The sequence below is a fragment of the Hippocampus bargibanti genome, linkage group LG15 (genome assembly GCF_051943395.1).
Source record: "Hippocampus bargibanti isolate YZ-2025 linkage group LG15, ASM5194339v1, whole genome shotgun sequence".
NCBI lineage: Eukaryota > Metazoa > Chordata > Actinopteri > Syngnathiformes > Syngnathidae > Hippocampus > Hippocampus bargibanti.
The window spans coordinates 8,533,197-8,547,969 of NC_142748.1; the positions used below are offsets into that span (position 1 = coordinate 8,533,197).

At 44.6% G+C, this 14,773-nt stretch overlaps 1 protein-coding gene across 5 annotated transcripts in view; it reads left to right on the forward strand.

Annotated features, from left to right (window-relative positions):
• ankfn1a (ankyrin repeat and fibronectin type III domain containing 1a) overlaps positions 1 to 14,773 on the forward strand; it is a 46,125-nt gene that overhangs the window by 21,462 nt on the left and 9,890 nt on the right. For 4 of the 5 annotated variants that reach the window (XR_016117270.1, XR_016117271.1, XM_089014651.1 and 1 more), the window contains 16 exons: positions 248 to 443; positions 1,876 to 2,086; positions 2,206 to 2,400; positions 4,090 to 4,203; positions 4,446 to 4,543; positions 5,184 to 5,274; positions 5,704 to 5,811; positions 8,140 to 8,239; positions 8,635 to 8,767; positions 8,868 to 9,200; positions 9,287 to 9,453; positions 10,489 to 10,663; positions 10,733 to 10,901; positions 11,134 to 11,300; positions 13,933 to 14,155; positions 14,222 to 14,414. Coding sequence is in view for 3 of the 5 variants with exons in the window: in XM_089014651.1 (XP_088870777.1) it covers positions 248 to 443; positions 1,876 to 2,086; positions 2,206 to 2,400; positions 4,090 to 4,203; positions 4,446 to 4,543; positions 5,184 to 5,274; positions 5,704 to 5,811; positions 8,140 to 8,239; positions 8,635 to 8,767; positions 8,868 to 9,200; positions 9,287 to 9,453; positions 10,489 to 10,663; positions 10,733 to 10,901; positions 11,134 to 11,300; positions 13,933 to 14,155; positions 14,222 to 14,414 (2,673 nt within the window). In the remaining 2 variants the exon portion in view is untranslated. The remainder of the gene's footprint in view (positions 1 to 247; positions 444 to 1,875; positions 2,087 to 2,205; positions 2,401 to 4,089; positions 4,204 to 4,445; positions 4,544 to 5,183; positions 5,275 to 5,703; positions 5,812 to 8,139; positions 8,240 to 8,634; positions 8,768 to 8,867; positions 9,201 to 9,286; positions 9,454 to 10,488; positions 10,664 to 10,732; positions 10,902 to 11,133; positions 11,301 to 13,932; positions 14,156 to 14,221; positions 14,415 to 14,773) is intronic. The other variant, XM_089014652.1, reaches the window with a different exon arrangement.

A 14,773-nucleotide genomic window follows, 5' to 3' on the forward strand; every position in this document is an offset into this window, starting at 1 on the left:
GGCTTTTTTTTTTTCGGGGGAGGACGCGGCATGCTTGGAAAGACAAAGTCGCTTTCGGAGAAGTAGTAATTGAATTCCTGGTACTTGTCGGCTGATTCCACGTATCGATTCGCATAACTTAACGTTTATTTTGGGTGGCATCCCCCAAAAATGTTGTTTTATCTATCTCCCAACAAATGGGAATGCCACGGCAAGGTCCGTAGTGCTGAAGGAATTACCTTTGTGCGCTTCATCTGGCTCCCCTCAGACGCCTCCCGGCTGTTCTGACCCAGCAGATGCAGAACTTGCAGTTGTCTCAAGCCAAGAAGGTCGCGGGAGGGCCGGCCTCCCCCAATGCCGCCAAGCGTCTCTATCGCAACCTGTCGGAAAAGCTGCGAGGGAGCACGTCGTCCTTCGAAGACGCACACTTCTTCGGGAAGAACGATCGCCTTCGCAAGGCCTCGGTGAGATGAAACTTTATTTCCAAAACTCTCAAGGTCACTTTACAGTCACGGGATCAAGTTTTTCTGTGGGTGAGCAGCGGCAGCCACACGCGACCCGGAAGTAACTCAAATAGATAGAAAGCTAGCTAGCCAGCTAATAGATAGCTAATAATAATAATACATTTGGTTTATAAATGCTTTACACAACTCTCAAGGTCACTTTGTAGTCACATGATGAAGTTTTTATGTGCAGTTTTTATGTGCAGCAGCAGCCACATGCTAATAGCTAACCAGTTAGCTCATGGATAGCTAACAAATAGCTAATGAAGCTAATTGATATCGAGATAGCTAACAGCCAGTCAGCTAGACAGCTAATAGTCAGCCAGCTAGCGAAACATTTTGACTTCAAGATGGCGCTGCGAGAGTGGCTGCCTTTCCAGCAACCCCTGTATTTTGTTTTTCTACTTCTTTCTTTCCTTTCCTCTTCCTTAAACTGTTAGATTTTTTTTACCATGAACGTGTGGATTCGTGATAACCTCATAAAATTGCAATTTTAAGGAACATGGTCGCAGGAAAACGTTACGGCGGGATCAATAAAGATACACTTTGTCGCCCGGCTAATTAGATATGTTGCCTCTGCCTGAACTCGCTGTTCCCTCATTGGTCGCATCCATGATTCAATCTCCAATCAGGCGCCTGCGGCTGTTTTGTTCATCCATGGGCTTATGTCATCCAGTGCCAACTTCATTGAAAAAAAAAAAAAAAAAGAAACAAAACAAACCTTTTGCCCCTGACCCACTGCTGAAAAGGACGCTTTGATCCTCTCCTCTTTCATCTAGAACTGCTTCATGTCACAAAGAGGGTACAGCAAGTGCTGAAGAATGAATGACTCTGTATCTTTGTGTTGTCATGTTATTTGCTATTTAGTTTTTTATGTTTTTTTTTACTTCAAGATGGCGCCGCGAGACTGGCTGCCTTTCCAGCATCTCCTGTATTTTGTTTTTCTACTTTTTTTTTCCTTTCCTCTTCATTTCATAACTTTGCTGCTGCGAAATGTAAATTTCTCCACAGCGAGACAAATAAAGGTACATTCAATCCAATCCAAAATTTGATAGATATATTTTTTTCTCCAAATGAGTAAATACCGTACATTTCAAAAGCCAATTTCAGGATCATAACGAATGTGTGGCGTGTGGTGTCATTTGGTGGCTTATATTTGAGATCAGCACAGGTTTTGAGTAGAAGACCAAGATTCGGCGTTGAAACTGTGCTTGTGTTCTGAATTATGTGACGTATGAGGGAGGGAAATAGCAACCCCTTAGAAGTTGTAAAATCTCGGAATGTGTCGCAGTAGGTTGTCGAAATTCTGTCGCATTGGTGACGGAAAAAAAAAATGGTGCCGCCGATGTGTAAAAAAAGCCTTTCAGCGTATAACCGCAGCCGATGTGTCCAGACGATGCAGGGCGGCGAGTGCCTGTTGGAAGCAGTGGAGCAGCAGGACCTGGACACGGTCCAGATGCTCCTGTGCCAGCTGACGCCAGACGAACTGGACCTGAACACGCCCAACAGCCAAGGGCTGACGCCGCTCGACGTCGCCGTCATGACCAATAACGTTCCCATCGCCAAATTGCTGCTCAAGGCCGGTGGGACGGAGGGTCCGCACTGTGAGTACCGCCGCAATTGCTAACCTCTTAGCTATTGCTAATAGTCCCCGATTTGTGAAGGCATTTTAGCTAACACCCCCCTTTTGTCCGTGTGTCTTTCACCTCCGCCACATTCGCAGTCGTGAGCGCGGAGAGTCGCCAGGCCCACCTTGCGGCTCTGGTGGCCGAGGCGGAGCAACGCGCCGCCGATTTGTCGGCGCGGGCGCAGCGAGACGGCCTGTCGCTGGAGGCGTGCCACAAGGACAAGCAGTTGAGAGCCTGGGAGTGGAGGTGCAAGCTCTACAAGCACATGACCGGCGCATTCCAGCACGCACGTGAGACCGCCGCGCTCTTTGCTCGCATCTACAATGTCCTCATCTCACTGTGGCTTCACTGGAAATAAAAATGGCGTACAAAAAGATGCATTGTGGACAAAAAAAAAAAAAACCCGACAGAAACGGCTCTCGAAAATATTGCTCCCCCGCCCCAAAAAAACAACAACAAAAAATAGCATAAACGTCCCAAAATAGTGCAAATTGTGGGACAATTGAAGTCTTTCTGATTCTGAAATAGTAAATTGTGGCCACAATTTCGAACTTTGGATGTACAGACCACCACTACTTACAAACGTTCGAGTTACGAACAACTGTACAGATAGATGAACATTTTTGTAGTAACACGTAGTATGTATCTCCAGTTGTATATGTACATATCTTTACAGAGTATATATCTTATGAAATGTTTATTTTTCAGTACAAACTAATACAGGTTACTTATACAAGCCTTAAACATACTTATATAAGCCTTAAACATACATTTCATACAACTGAAGCAACTTGCGAACAAATTCACCTTACGAACAACCGTTCAGAACGTATCTCATTGGTAAATTGGGGAGCGTCTGTACACCTAAAATGGTATTTTGTAACCATAAAATACTATTTGGACAATATTAGGCCCTTTGGATGTGCAGACGGTCCCCTACTTACGAACGTTCGAGTTACGGACAACTGTACATATGAACATTTTTGTAGTAACATATGTAGTATTCTCTCCAGTTGTATATGTTCATATCTCTATACAGTACCGGTATATATCTTATTAAATGTTTTTTTTTCAATACCAACTAATACAGGTTACTTATACAAGCCTTAAACATACTTATATAAACTTTAAACATACTTATACAAGCCTTAAACATACGTTCGATACAACTGAAGCAACTTACAGACAAATCCACCTTACGGACGACCGATCAGAACGATACGTAAAATGGTATCTTGTAACCAAAATACTATTTGCACAAAATTAGGTCCTTTGGCTGTGCAGACGGTCCCCTACTTACAAACGTTAGAGTTACGAACGTTCGCAAGTACATATTTTAGTAGTATTATATGTAGTATTCGCTCCAGTATTACATATCTCTCTAGAGCATATATTTTATGAGTATCAGTACAAACTAATACAGGTTACTTATACAAGCCTTAAATATACTTATATAAATCTTCAACATACTTATATAAGCTTTAAATATACATTCCATACAAAATATAGCACTGAAGCAACTTACAAACGGATTCACCTTACAAACGACCGTTGGCAACGTATCTCGTTCAGCCTTTAATATACTTATATAAACCTTAAAACATAGTTATATAACCTGTACATTCCATAGAAAATATAGCAATGAAGCAACTTACGAATGAATTCAACTTACGAACGGCAGTTCAAAACAGATCTCGTTCGTAAATTGGGGTGCATCTGTACACCTAAAATGGAATTTTGTAACTACAAAATACTGAAGAGCCCCACCAATCGATTTGACTCATCTGGTATTTTGACATGTTTACTTTTCTGCAAAGAAATGCCTTTTGAAAAACCTCAAATAACGACACATTTTTCAGCGGAATCTTACTATAGTCCAGAACCGTAGCTACAGCCACTTGGTGGCCATGCGATTAGCCAAATCACCGCACAAAATGCACCAAAATGTCTTTCAAAATAACGTCTTATATTTTGCGCAGGCCCCCCCGAGGCTCCCACGTTGGTCCGTCTGAGCGTCAGCAGCAGCTCCACGCTGACCGTCACTTTCCAGGAGCCGCAAGGCCTTCACTCCACCGTCGTCACCAAGTACAAAGGTAGGCAGGGAGGGTTGATGATGATGGGCCTTCGCTAGCCGTCGCCTGGGGTTTTACAAACAAACAAGTGCAGACCGCGTGTGTGCGCGTGCGTCAGTTGTCTGTTAGTGGCATTTGGCTAGCCCCGGAGCAAAGCAATCACAAGGTTAATGGCCGCATCATCATCATCGCGGGGACTATTGATTTGGAATCAAAGGGCAAATTAGCCAATTACTTGTCTGTCTGTCTATGTGTGCGTGCAGTGGAATGGAGTTGCTTGAAGGATTTCTCGCTCCTGGCCGGAGAGATGCTGCTGGACAACCTGCACAGTCTGAAATGCACCATCAGTAACCTCAGCACGGTAATGGCCGCCATCCTATCTGTCTGGCTACCTAGCTAGCTATCTATTATTTAAACTATTTGCTAGCTATTAGCTATCTATTCGCTAGCTAGCTAGCTTTCTATCTATTTGAGTTACTTCCAGCTTGAGTGAATGCTGGCGCTGTTGTTGTCTATTAGCTAGCTAATCTCGCTATCGAGCTGGCTATCGAGCTGGCTACCTTACTAGGTATCAATTTGATATCTATTTGCTAACTAGCTATTTATTTGCTAGCTATATGTTATCCATAAGCTATCTATTAGTTATCTATTAGCCATCTAGCTATCTATTATTTAAACTATTTGCTAGCTATTAGCTATCTATTCGCTAGCTAGCTAACTTTTTATCTATTTGAGCTACTTCCAGCTTGAGTGAACGCTGGCGCATGTGGCTGCCGCTGCTCACCCAGAGAAAAACGTATCCTGTGACTGTAAATTGACATTGAGAGTTTTGAAAGGGGCTTATAAATGAAATGTATTATTATTATTATTATCATGCATCCTTTTCGACCACTAAAAACATCCCCACCATACTCGAGGTACCCTTCCCCCCATCTTGTGTCTCTAAAACTGTCCCCATCCTGTGGATCGCCACTGACGACCATCTTGGTATTTTGCCGCAGGGTCGCCTGTACTTTGTACGAGTGTCAGCCTACAACATGAAGGGCTGGGGTCCTCCGGCATGCTCCTTGCCGCCGTCTGCCGCTCCTTCCAGTACGTTAAGCCTCCGAAAACATTCAACACGCTTTGCTATGTGCGCGTTGTGCGTGTCTACGCTCAAATCTGTATACACGCCAGTAGCACAGAGGGACCCAAATTGTGTGGGTGTCTGTTTTTGCACTCATCTAATGTCCAAATGGAACAGATGTAAAAAGGACCGTGAGTCGCCGTGCCAGCACGCCCACCTTAGGGAACGGCACGAAATGCTCGCTCGCGCATTCAAACCGCTAAATCAAACTGATTTAATGAGATGATTCTTTTATTTAGTAAGCCGTTGAATTTTCCACTCCAAATGCCATTTGCAATGTCGCTTGGCTCAATGCGCTCAATGCACTGCAGGTAGTTCAGCTATTTAGTTTTTTTCGCTCCTTTTTCTGTCCCAATTTTTCTGTTTCAAATGCAACCATTTTTTTCCATTCTCAGATTGGCGAGAGAGCGACGGGCGGGAGCCCAGGAAGCGCAGCCATGTGGAGGTTATGGAGCGCCTGTTACAGCAAGTCCGAGCTACGCATTCACACTATTGCTGTGGAGGTGAGCGATAATCCATCACCTTCTGCATAATATATCAATTTCAAGTAATACCAGAGTGTATTATGATTAGCGCATATTGCTCCATGATATGCGCCACATATGAAAACACATATGAAACAAATTTAGTGAAACGGCAATTGGAAACGGTTTGTTTTCCATTTGAGGTTTTAACTTTTGTCGTCGGCCATCTTGCCTTACCGATATCGAGCCATAATCGGCTTGCATTTGTTTTGATGCGTTGCAAAGTCATATCGGATATTTCTGAGTTTTTCGTGATCCTCCGGAAAATTCATTTACCCATAGTGCATTGCATTATTTACATCGAACATAGCGGATGGTAGCAATATGGAGCGTTAGAACAGAAACTCTTTTTGTATGATTCAATTCTTTGACTTGAATTAAAATAGTTATTTGATATATTTGAATAATAGATTTGATTCAAATAATGGTTTTTCATTTCCAATTTAGAATTAAGGCTTATTTAGTAGAAAATTATGTTTTATGGGGACCTGGAAACAGATTATTCTCATTTTTAATGGTTTCCTATGTGAAAATAATGTTTAGAAGACACACTTTTCGCCTTACACACACTTTCTGGGAACCAATTAAGTTCGGAAGCTGAGGTATCAGTATTATTGTTGTATTTTGGTTTATTTCAAACAGTTTTGTATACTTAAAATGGGCCCCATTCATTTTAGAATTAGGACCCCTTTTTTATTTCCCAGATGCATTCCCTGAAAATCTGCTGTTGAAATGGAAATCCGTGGATGGTCGCGATGCGGGTTTAACTTCTTATATACAATCATGGAGTCAGTCAGACAGACAGTTATACGGCACGTTTGCCCATATTGACTCAAGTCTGTCAGGCGCAGCAGTTCACACTTCCATGAAACATTTTCAACAGGCGACCTGGAGGGACGCCCGAGGCCTTCGGCCAGCTTTTCTAACAGGCCCCTGAAGAGCGTGCATGCACACACACAGAGACATTAACATAGGTTGCTATGTCATCCCGAAAAAAGTCTTTGACAAGTGGATAATATGACGGGAGTGCACGTAGCGGGGGGGGCCTCCTGTGCGCTTACTCGGACTAAATAAAGAAATGAGTTGTAGAGCCACGCCAGAAAAACATCGTAGCCTTTGATTAATGAGAGGGAGGCGTCATGTTGTTTATTTCGTTGACAACCGCTGCGCTTTGTTTTCGGTCTGGTTGCAGGCTTGTTCGTCCTCATGTCGTGGGGTCTGGTCTTGCATAGTAGCTAATGCTAATGTTTCTATTTTTACCTTCAAAAACAACATATCGGTCAAAATGTTGATTTATACATATACATTAAAAAAATCATCTAATTAATATTGAACACCTTTATGTGGTTCTTACACACATTTAAATGCGGTTCCCATGTTTCCAAAATCAGAATCAGAATCGGCGCCTGCCTGAGGGAGGTCATTAGAAAAGGTGGTGGGCAGGGTGCGCAGGGTCCAGTTTCTCTTGATTCTTGCAGCATGCAATTCCTCGCGAGTGGGAATAATGATAATAATACATTTTATTCATAAGCGCCTTTCTAAAATCTCAAGGTCACTTTACAGTCACAGGATCCGTTTTTCTGTGGGTGAGCAGCGGTAGCCACATGCACCAGCGTTAACTCAACCCGGAATAACGCAAATAGATAGAAAGTTAGCTAGCTAGCTAATAGATAACGAATAGCTAGCTAGCTTATAGATAGCTTATAGATGGAAAATATATAGCAAGCTAGCGAATAGATAGCAAATAGCTAGCTAGCTAGGTAGCCAGCTAGATCACTAGCTAGATAGCTCAATGATATATTGCTCTATTTGGGCAGCGCCAATGATTTTTTTTCCCGCCGCCCTAACTGTCCCCTGATTTCACGTTGACGCTTGATGCTATTTTCGCTAGCTTCCAAAATGTGTTCGTTATCTTCCTACCTTTCAGTACTTGAAAGTCTTTTTTTTTGTCTTTTTGTTTTTAGTCTCTCACTGATAAGCCCCACCATCTTGCGAACCGCCATCTGTCCGCGCTTGGCTTGTGAGCATCAGACATCTGACGTCCGTTTACAGGACGCTAATTATGTGACGCTTAATTAGCCCGGCTCAAAAGGTCTACTGCGGTTTTAGGAGATTGGCATCGCTGAGCGGCCGCGGGCCGCAACGGCCTGTCGGGGAAGGAGAAAAAGATAGACTGCCCCGACCCCGATAAGCTCACGTCCCGTCAGACGGGCCATCATGGGAGAGTGACCCTGACCCGGCGACCTTGCGAAAATGCACGCAAACTCAAGAAATAAATGGGATGGGATCTTTTTTTTTATGCCACAGATGCATCCAAGCTTCAGAACACGAGCAGGAAGCAGTCCGTCTCCCGAAGCCTCAAACACCTTTTCAACTCCTCCAACAAGTTTGTGAAGACACTGAAAAGGTTTGTTGCATTGTTGTCAGACGCAAAATAAATCGTATTGTGTTTTTTTTTTCATGATAGGACAGGTAACATCCGACTTACGACCGAGTTCCGTTTCTGACCAAACGGTCGTAAATCGAAATGGTCGTAAGTCGAAATCCATTCAAAATGTTGAATAGAGGCTAAATGACTTGCAACCCCTCCCCCTCTGGTGCCATCACGCAGTCGATTGCTGTGCGAGAGTGAGATGCTGGCTGGCTGGCTGGCTGGCCAAAATTGTCATACTTTGCCAGCCGTAGAATTACAATTTAAAAAATAGGGTGTGGAGGTCATGGTCGTAAGTCGAGCTGGTCGTAAGTCGGATGTTACCTGTATATGAAAAAAAATGACTAATTTATGTTTCCTTCTTGGTCCAGGGGCGTCTACTTGGCGGCCATTGTCTACCACAAGGACAAATTGCTGGTGACGGCCGAGGACCAGATCCCCATTGTGGAAGTGGACGACTCCTACAGCAGCTCCCTCATGCACGACTTCCTCTGGTTCACCAAGGTCGGTTGATGCTATGCAACTATGTTGAATTGAGTTGAGGAGTGTCATTATGCCATCCCGCGGGATGTGTAATTTGAACAAAGGTGTGCTTGCGTCGCAGCTTTCATGCATGTGGGAGGACGTCCGGTGGCTCCGCCAGAGCACCTCGGTGTCCACCTCGTCGTCGTCCACGCTGCAGGCGCGCCACAAGATGCTAAGCGCCGCCGGCCAGCTGCAGAACTTACTCGGCACGCACAACCTTGGTCGCGCCCATTACGAGCCGATCAAGGATCGCCACGGCAACGTCCTGCTGGTGATGGTGCGCGACGCTGATGGGCAGCATGCCCTCCCTAGCGGCAAATGGATGCAGGTGTCCAAAGTGCAGAGTCAGCGAAAGTCCCTGTCCACGCCCGAGGAACCCTACGCCCTTGACGTCCTTATCATCACGCTGCAGGTGCCCGTCAAATATCGATTGATCAGTCAGACAATTACATGGACTCAAATATTCTGAAAAAAGCCATTTTTCCCCACCCGGTGCAGGACATCATAGCGTACCAGCGGCGTAGCAGCCAGCGGTTGGCACCGGGCCTCTACCTGGGCTACCTGAAACTCAGCAGCTCCGTGGACCAGATCCGGGTCCTGGTTTCCCAGAGGAACCCCAACATGCTGTGTCACGCCCGCGTGCGAGAAAACGCCAACGTTTCCAGGTGGGTGGCGGGAAGGCGGGGGTGGGGGTGGGGGTCACTTTGATTCTTTTGGGGGAGGCTTAGCTTTTTTAGTCTTTTTATCTTGACGTTATTCTTATTTCTAGCTAGCTAGCTAGCAGGCTATCTAGCTAGCTACTTAATTGCTATCTAGCTAGCTAGCTATTAGCTGCTTAACTAACTAGCTGGTTATCTATCTAGCTATCTATTAACTATATCTTTTAGATAGCTATCTATTAGCTAGCTATCTAGCTAGCTATCTATTAACTAGCTTTCTATCTATATGAGTTATTCCGGGTTGAGTGAAGGCTGGCGCATGTGGCTGCTGCTGCTCACACACAAGAAAACATTTTTGTTCTTGTCCTGTGACTGTAAAGTGACCTTGAGAGTTTTGAAAGGCGCTTAGAAATGAAATGTACTCTTCTTCTTCTTCTTTTTATTATTATTATTATTATTATTATTATTATTATTATTATTGTAGGCTATGTATTAGATATGTCCTTGCAATTTATTATTATTATTATTATTAGCTATCTATCATCTAGCTAGCTTGCTTTCTATCTATTTGAGTTACTTCCGGGTTGACGCTGGTGCATGTGGCTGCCGCTTCTCACCAAAACACAAAAACTTATCCTGTGACTGTAAAGTGGCTTTGAAAGACGCTTAGAGATGAAATGTATAATTATTATTATTGTTGTTAGCTGGTTGGCCGATGACCAGCAAGCGAGTCAGTTGGAGTCCGAACAGCCTGCGGGTCGTCGTTTGGCACACGCCGTCCTGGCCACCGCGATTTTCATGTCGTCGTCGTCTTCCCCCCGATGAGTCTTTGTAACCTCCGTTTTCGGAACACGATGTTCCGGAACACTCCCGCCTGTACATTTGCCACTTGGAATCCCGGTTTCATCCGATTATCCCGCCAGGATGCTCACGTACGAACGAAAGAACTGGCGCTGCGATGGAGATCAACTTTCCTCCAATATTTACCCGTGATGACCTTTTGACCCCTCTAACTGGAATGCCGTCAATTTGTCTTTCTAGGGAGGAGTGGGATTGGATCTGCACGCTGTCGGCCGCCGGCGAAAAGAACCCCGACGGCGAAGATGTCGGCGAAGAGTCCCGACCCAGGCCCGAAAGCCACGCGCCGCTTCTCTATTACGAGCTCCAGACGGCCATCAAGACCCTGCTCAAGAATCTCAACCTACCTCTGCAACAGGTGACCTCTAACCCCTTGCCAATTTGGCGACATCGAGGTGACCTGACGAGCAAATTTTCCTGCGTACAGGCCCGTCATTTGCGCCTGTACAGCCAGGAAGTGGTGGAGTTGGGTCACGGCGTCTGCTTCCTGTTGCTGCTGCCCGCCGCCGATGACGTCTGCTCGGCGCCCGGACAGTCCAACCCGTACACGCCGCTTTCGGGTTTCCTGCACTTGCCGCTGCAGATGTTTGAGCTCGGTAAAGCTTTATTGAAAAATACCCCACCCCGACAACTGGATTTTTATGATCCTATAAGTTTTTTTCTGCTCCTTCATCCTATTTTCCATGTTTGCGCTTTGGCTATTATCATTATAAATGAAATGTATTATTATTGTTGTTATCATCTAGCTATCTATTAGCTATGTTGCTATCTAGATAGCTAGATACTCGAACTTGACGCCGATTTGTGTGCCGGTTTGTGTGTCCACAGTGCACTACTGCACCTACAAGGAGAAATTTATCAGTTTATACTGCCGCCTGTCCTCCGTGTTGGACCTGGACGCGCTCATCACCCAGCAGGCGCTGCGGGAGGCCATCACGGATAGCGAGGTGGCTAGCGCCAAACATCGACATCAGCTCATCCTTGACTACATCCAGGTAAACCAAACGTTCGTCGTCGGCCATCTTGTCCAAAGTCTTCCTGGACGAGTGGAAGTCGCCAAAGTCATGTGGCTTCATGTCCTTGTCTGGAACAAAAAAAGTACAGGAATCCCTTGCTACTTCATGGTTCGATTATCTTGATGCATCGCAGATTTTTTTTCCCCCGAAAATGGCCGCCCCGTGCCTTGAAAATCATAAAGCGAACCCAAAAAGAAGAAAAAAATGACGACAGTGAGTGAAAAAATCAAATAACTTGACAAACTAAGGCGAAAGTGATCCCTCTGTTACGCGCCATTACAACATCAATGAATCTACGGTGCGTTACATCAACAAAGACGAGTCGTGTACCTGGAAATAATATACTGCATATACTGTATGTCGATAGTGGACTTTTTACCGTATTTTCTGGAATGGTAAGGGGCCCCTTCAACGACGTACATAATTAAAAACCTTTTCCATACCTAAGGCATTACTGTATAAAGCGCATCTTCAACGAATGACATATTTCAAAACATTTTTCATACATAAGGTGCACCGCATTACTGCATAAGGGGCACCTTCAATGAATGACACATTTTAAAACGTTTTCCATACATAACGTGCACCGCATTATAAGGGCCATCTTTAATGAATGACAAACTTTAAAATAAAATGCTTTCCATACATAAGGCATTATGAGGCGCATGGTCAGATTTTGATTTTTTTTCCCTTTTAGGTGCACCTTGTAGTGCATAAAATATGGTACTTTATCGCATTAGAGTTTTGTACTGTACTACAAATATTCACTGTGGTTCTTTACTGTACTGTGTTCCACAATTTTTTTGCACTTATATGCATGTAAATTTACCAATCCGTGTAGGGTTCGCTATATCGCTGTTTTTCGTCTATCCCGGTCCGCATTAACAGCGATAAATGAGGGATTACTGTACTTGACTTGGCTGTCGTGAGAGCGCATAAGAAAAAACTAGCGCCACTTCCATTAATGCGCACCGTCCGCTAAACCGCTAGTGTGCGCTCTCTTGGCAGCCGTCTGCGCTAGCTTGCGTGCGTGTGTGTGTGGTGCCTGATCTGTCTCACTGTAATATTTTTTTTTTAAGTCTGGAAAAAAGTTGCCCACCCGCCTCCCCCCAAACCACAAATTGGCTGTAGGGGGAATGTCAGAAGTGGGGGTAGTGTCGGGGAGAGTCATACAGAATAATAACGTGTGTTTGTGTTCTGTACGTATGTGTGTGTTCAGCACCAATTTCGAAAGCAAATTTAACAACACGGGAGTCGTCACGCACAAAATGGCTCCTGCATTTGAATTAAGCTCACGTTTGTCAAACGAGAGCATCGATTCTTACCAGGATGTCATTCTGACACCAAAAAGGTAAACATATTACCCCGAGAAAAAAAATGTCATCACTCAAAGATGCGAGTTTTTGGCACACACAAAACACTTCATTCATGTGGCGTGTAAGCCGCGGCGCGTACGCGTGAAAGTGGATCGGTGTGAAGATGACGTGATGCGGTCTCATTGGACGGTTTGTTTAGCCTCGCCGCACGCTGCGGGAGGAAAATATGCCACGCTCAGACGGGGCGGGCGGCCCACGCCGTCTGCACGCCGTCTGCACGCACGCACGCAAAGCCTCACGGCGGTCTCAAACGCTCGCGTTAATGAAAATAATAATTGTTTCGATGCAGTCATTATGATGACGCCGACTTTTTTTTCCAAGTGGGACATGACAAAAAAAACATGAAACCGACAAAAATTTGCTGAGTGTTGCAATATTTGATTTTTTTTTTTTTTTCCTGACTTTGCAATTGAGAAAAATTTACCCATTTGAACATGCTGCAAAAATTATTTCCAAAATGAAACATAACCAAAACTCATTTCATCAACTTTGTCCACATTAGATGTATACCTTTAGCTAGCTACCTAGTTAGCTACCCATTTGCTATCTATCGAGCTAGCTATTAGCTATAGTGCTATCTATTAGCTATGTCCTTGAGAGTTTTGAAGATGCAATGTATTATTATTATCTATCATCTAGCTAGCTAGCTTGCCGGTTAGCTGGGTATTTATAAATGAAATGGATTATTATTATTTAAGTCATTCACTGCCATTCATGAATTTATTCGGGAATTGAAAATATTCCTGAATTTGTTCGGGTTTTGCTTTTTTCCTTGCTTGGGTGCTGATAAAGCGCTGGTCAGTCCTCTGGCAATGTTTTTCCCTTCCACCAGGGGGAAGCATTTGCACTTTTGTCCATGTTAGCGCTTTGTTACAGTTTAAGCTGTTGTTAAAGTGTGATATAAAATCAATGTGAGTATTGTATTTTGTACATCTGCCCCCATTTCAAACTCATAGAACTCCAGACCCATATCATTTAGGAATTAAGTCTTATTTTCGGATGAAAGAAGAAGGTCTAAGGTTTCTAATGCATCATTGAATGTTTATGTCATCCTAAAAGTCAATATTCTGTGGGTCCTGGAATTTGAGTGACAATGACAAAAACCCTGGCACTGGACGGGACACATTTTTGCACACCGTCTGGCAGTGAATGAGTTAAGGGGTGTGGCCTAATGATCAAAATAGTATTTTTGTTCCACGTTTTCACCCTGTGTATGTTTTTCCCATTTTCTGCAGCAACTGGACGAAACTCGCCGCGACCTCCGCTGGCTGACAGACGCGCTGCAGTACGCCCGCTATAAACAACCCCGCGGCGGCGTTCCCGTCACCTGCCTGGTGGACGCCGGCGCCACAGAGAACGACGCTAGCGGCGGCCAGAACAAAACGGACTCCACCTCCTCCGCCATGGACTACCTGCCTTCGCCATCGCCCGAATTGTGCAGGAGGAAGACCATTAGCGGTTAGCATCACTATCATCATCATCATTTGTGTGTGTGTATGCTAATTCCGCACCGCTGGGCTACAGATTCGCTGCTGGGCTCGGACGAGGACGCTTCATCGGAGGTTTTCCTGCCCACCGACAGTGACTACGACTCCAGCGACGCCCTGAGCCCTCGTGAGCTGGACCTGCTCTACTCGCCCCCCCAGGACCTGTCCCAGCAGGCCATGCACTCGCTGGGGGGCAGCGCCCCGGATGTGCTTCAGATCCATGAGCTCAGGTCAAGATTGTCTATGTGATTTTTGGAAACCGGTTCAGTAGTTAAAACCCCAAAAATTAGGTGGTCACTTTTTCCAAAATCCATCGAGGACAGCGATGCCTCGCTACTTCGTGGTTCACTTATTGCGGTTTCAGTGCATTGCGGATTTTTTTTAATCTTGGAGTAAAAAAAACGTTCTGAATTAAAAAAACTACTTTGCCGATTTTTGTCTATCGCGAGTGGTCCTGGTCCCCATTAATAGTGAAAAACGAGGGATTAATGTAAATGCATTTTTGTTCTCCAAATTTAGAGAAATATCAAGTACGGACAACAGTGACCACAAGACATCCAGATGCTATCTTAAAGTTACATTATTACTC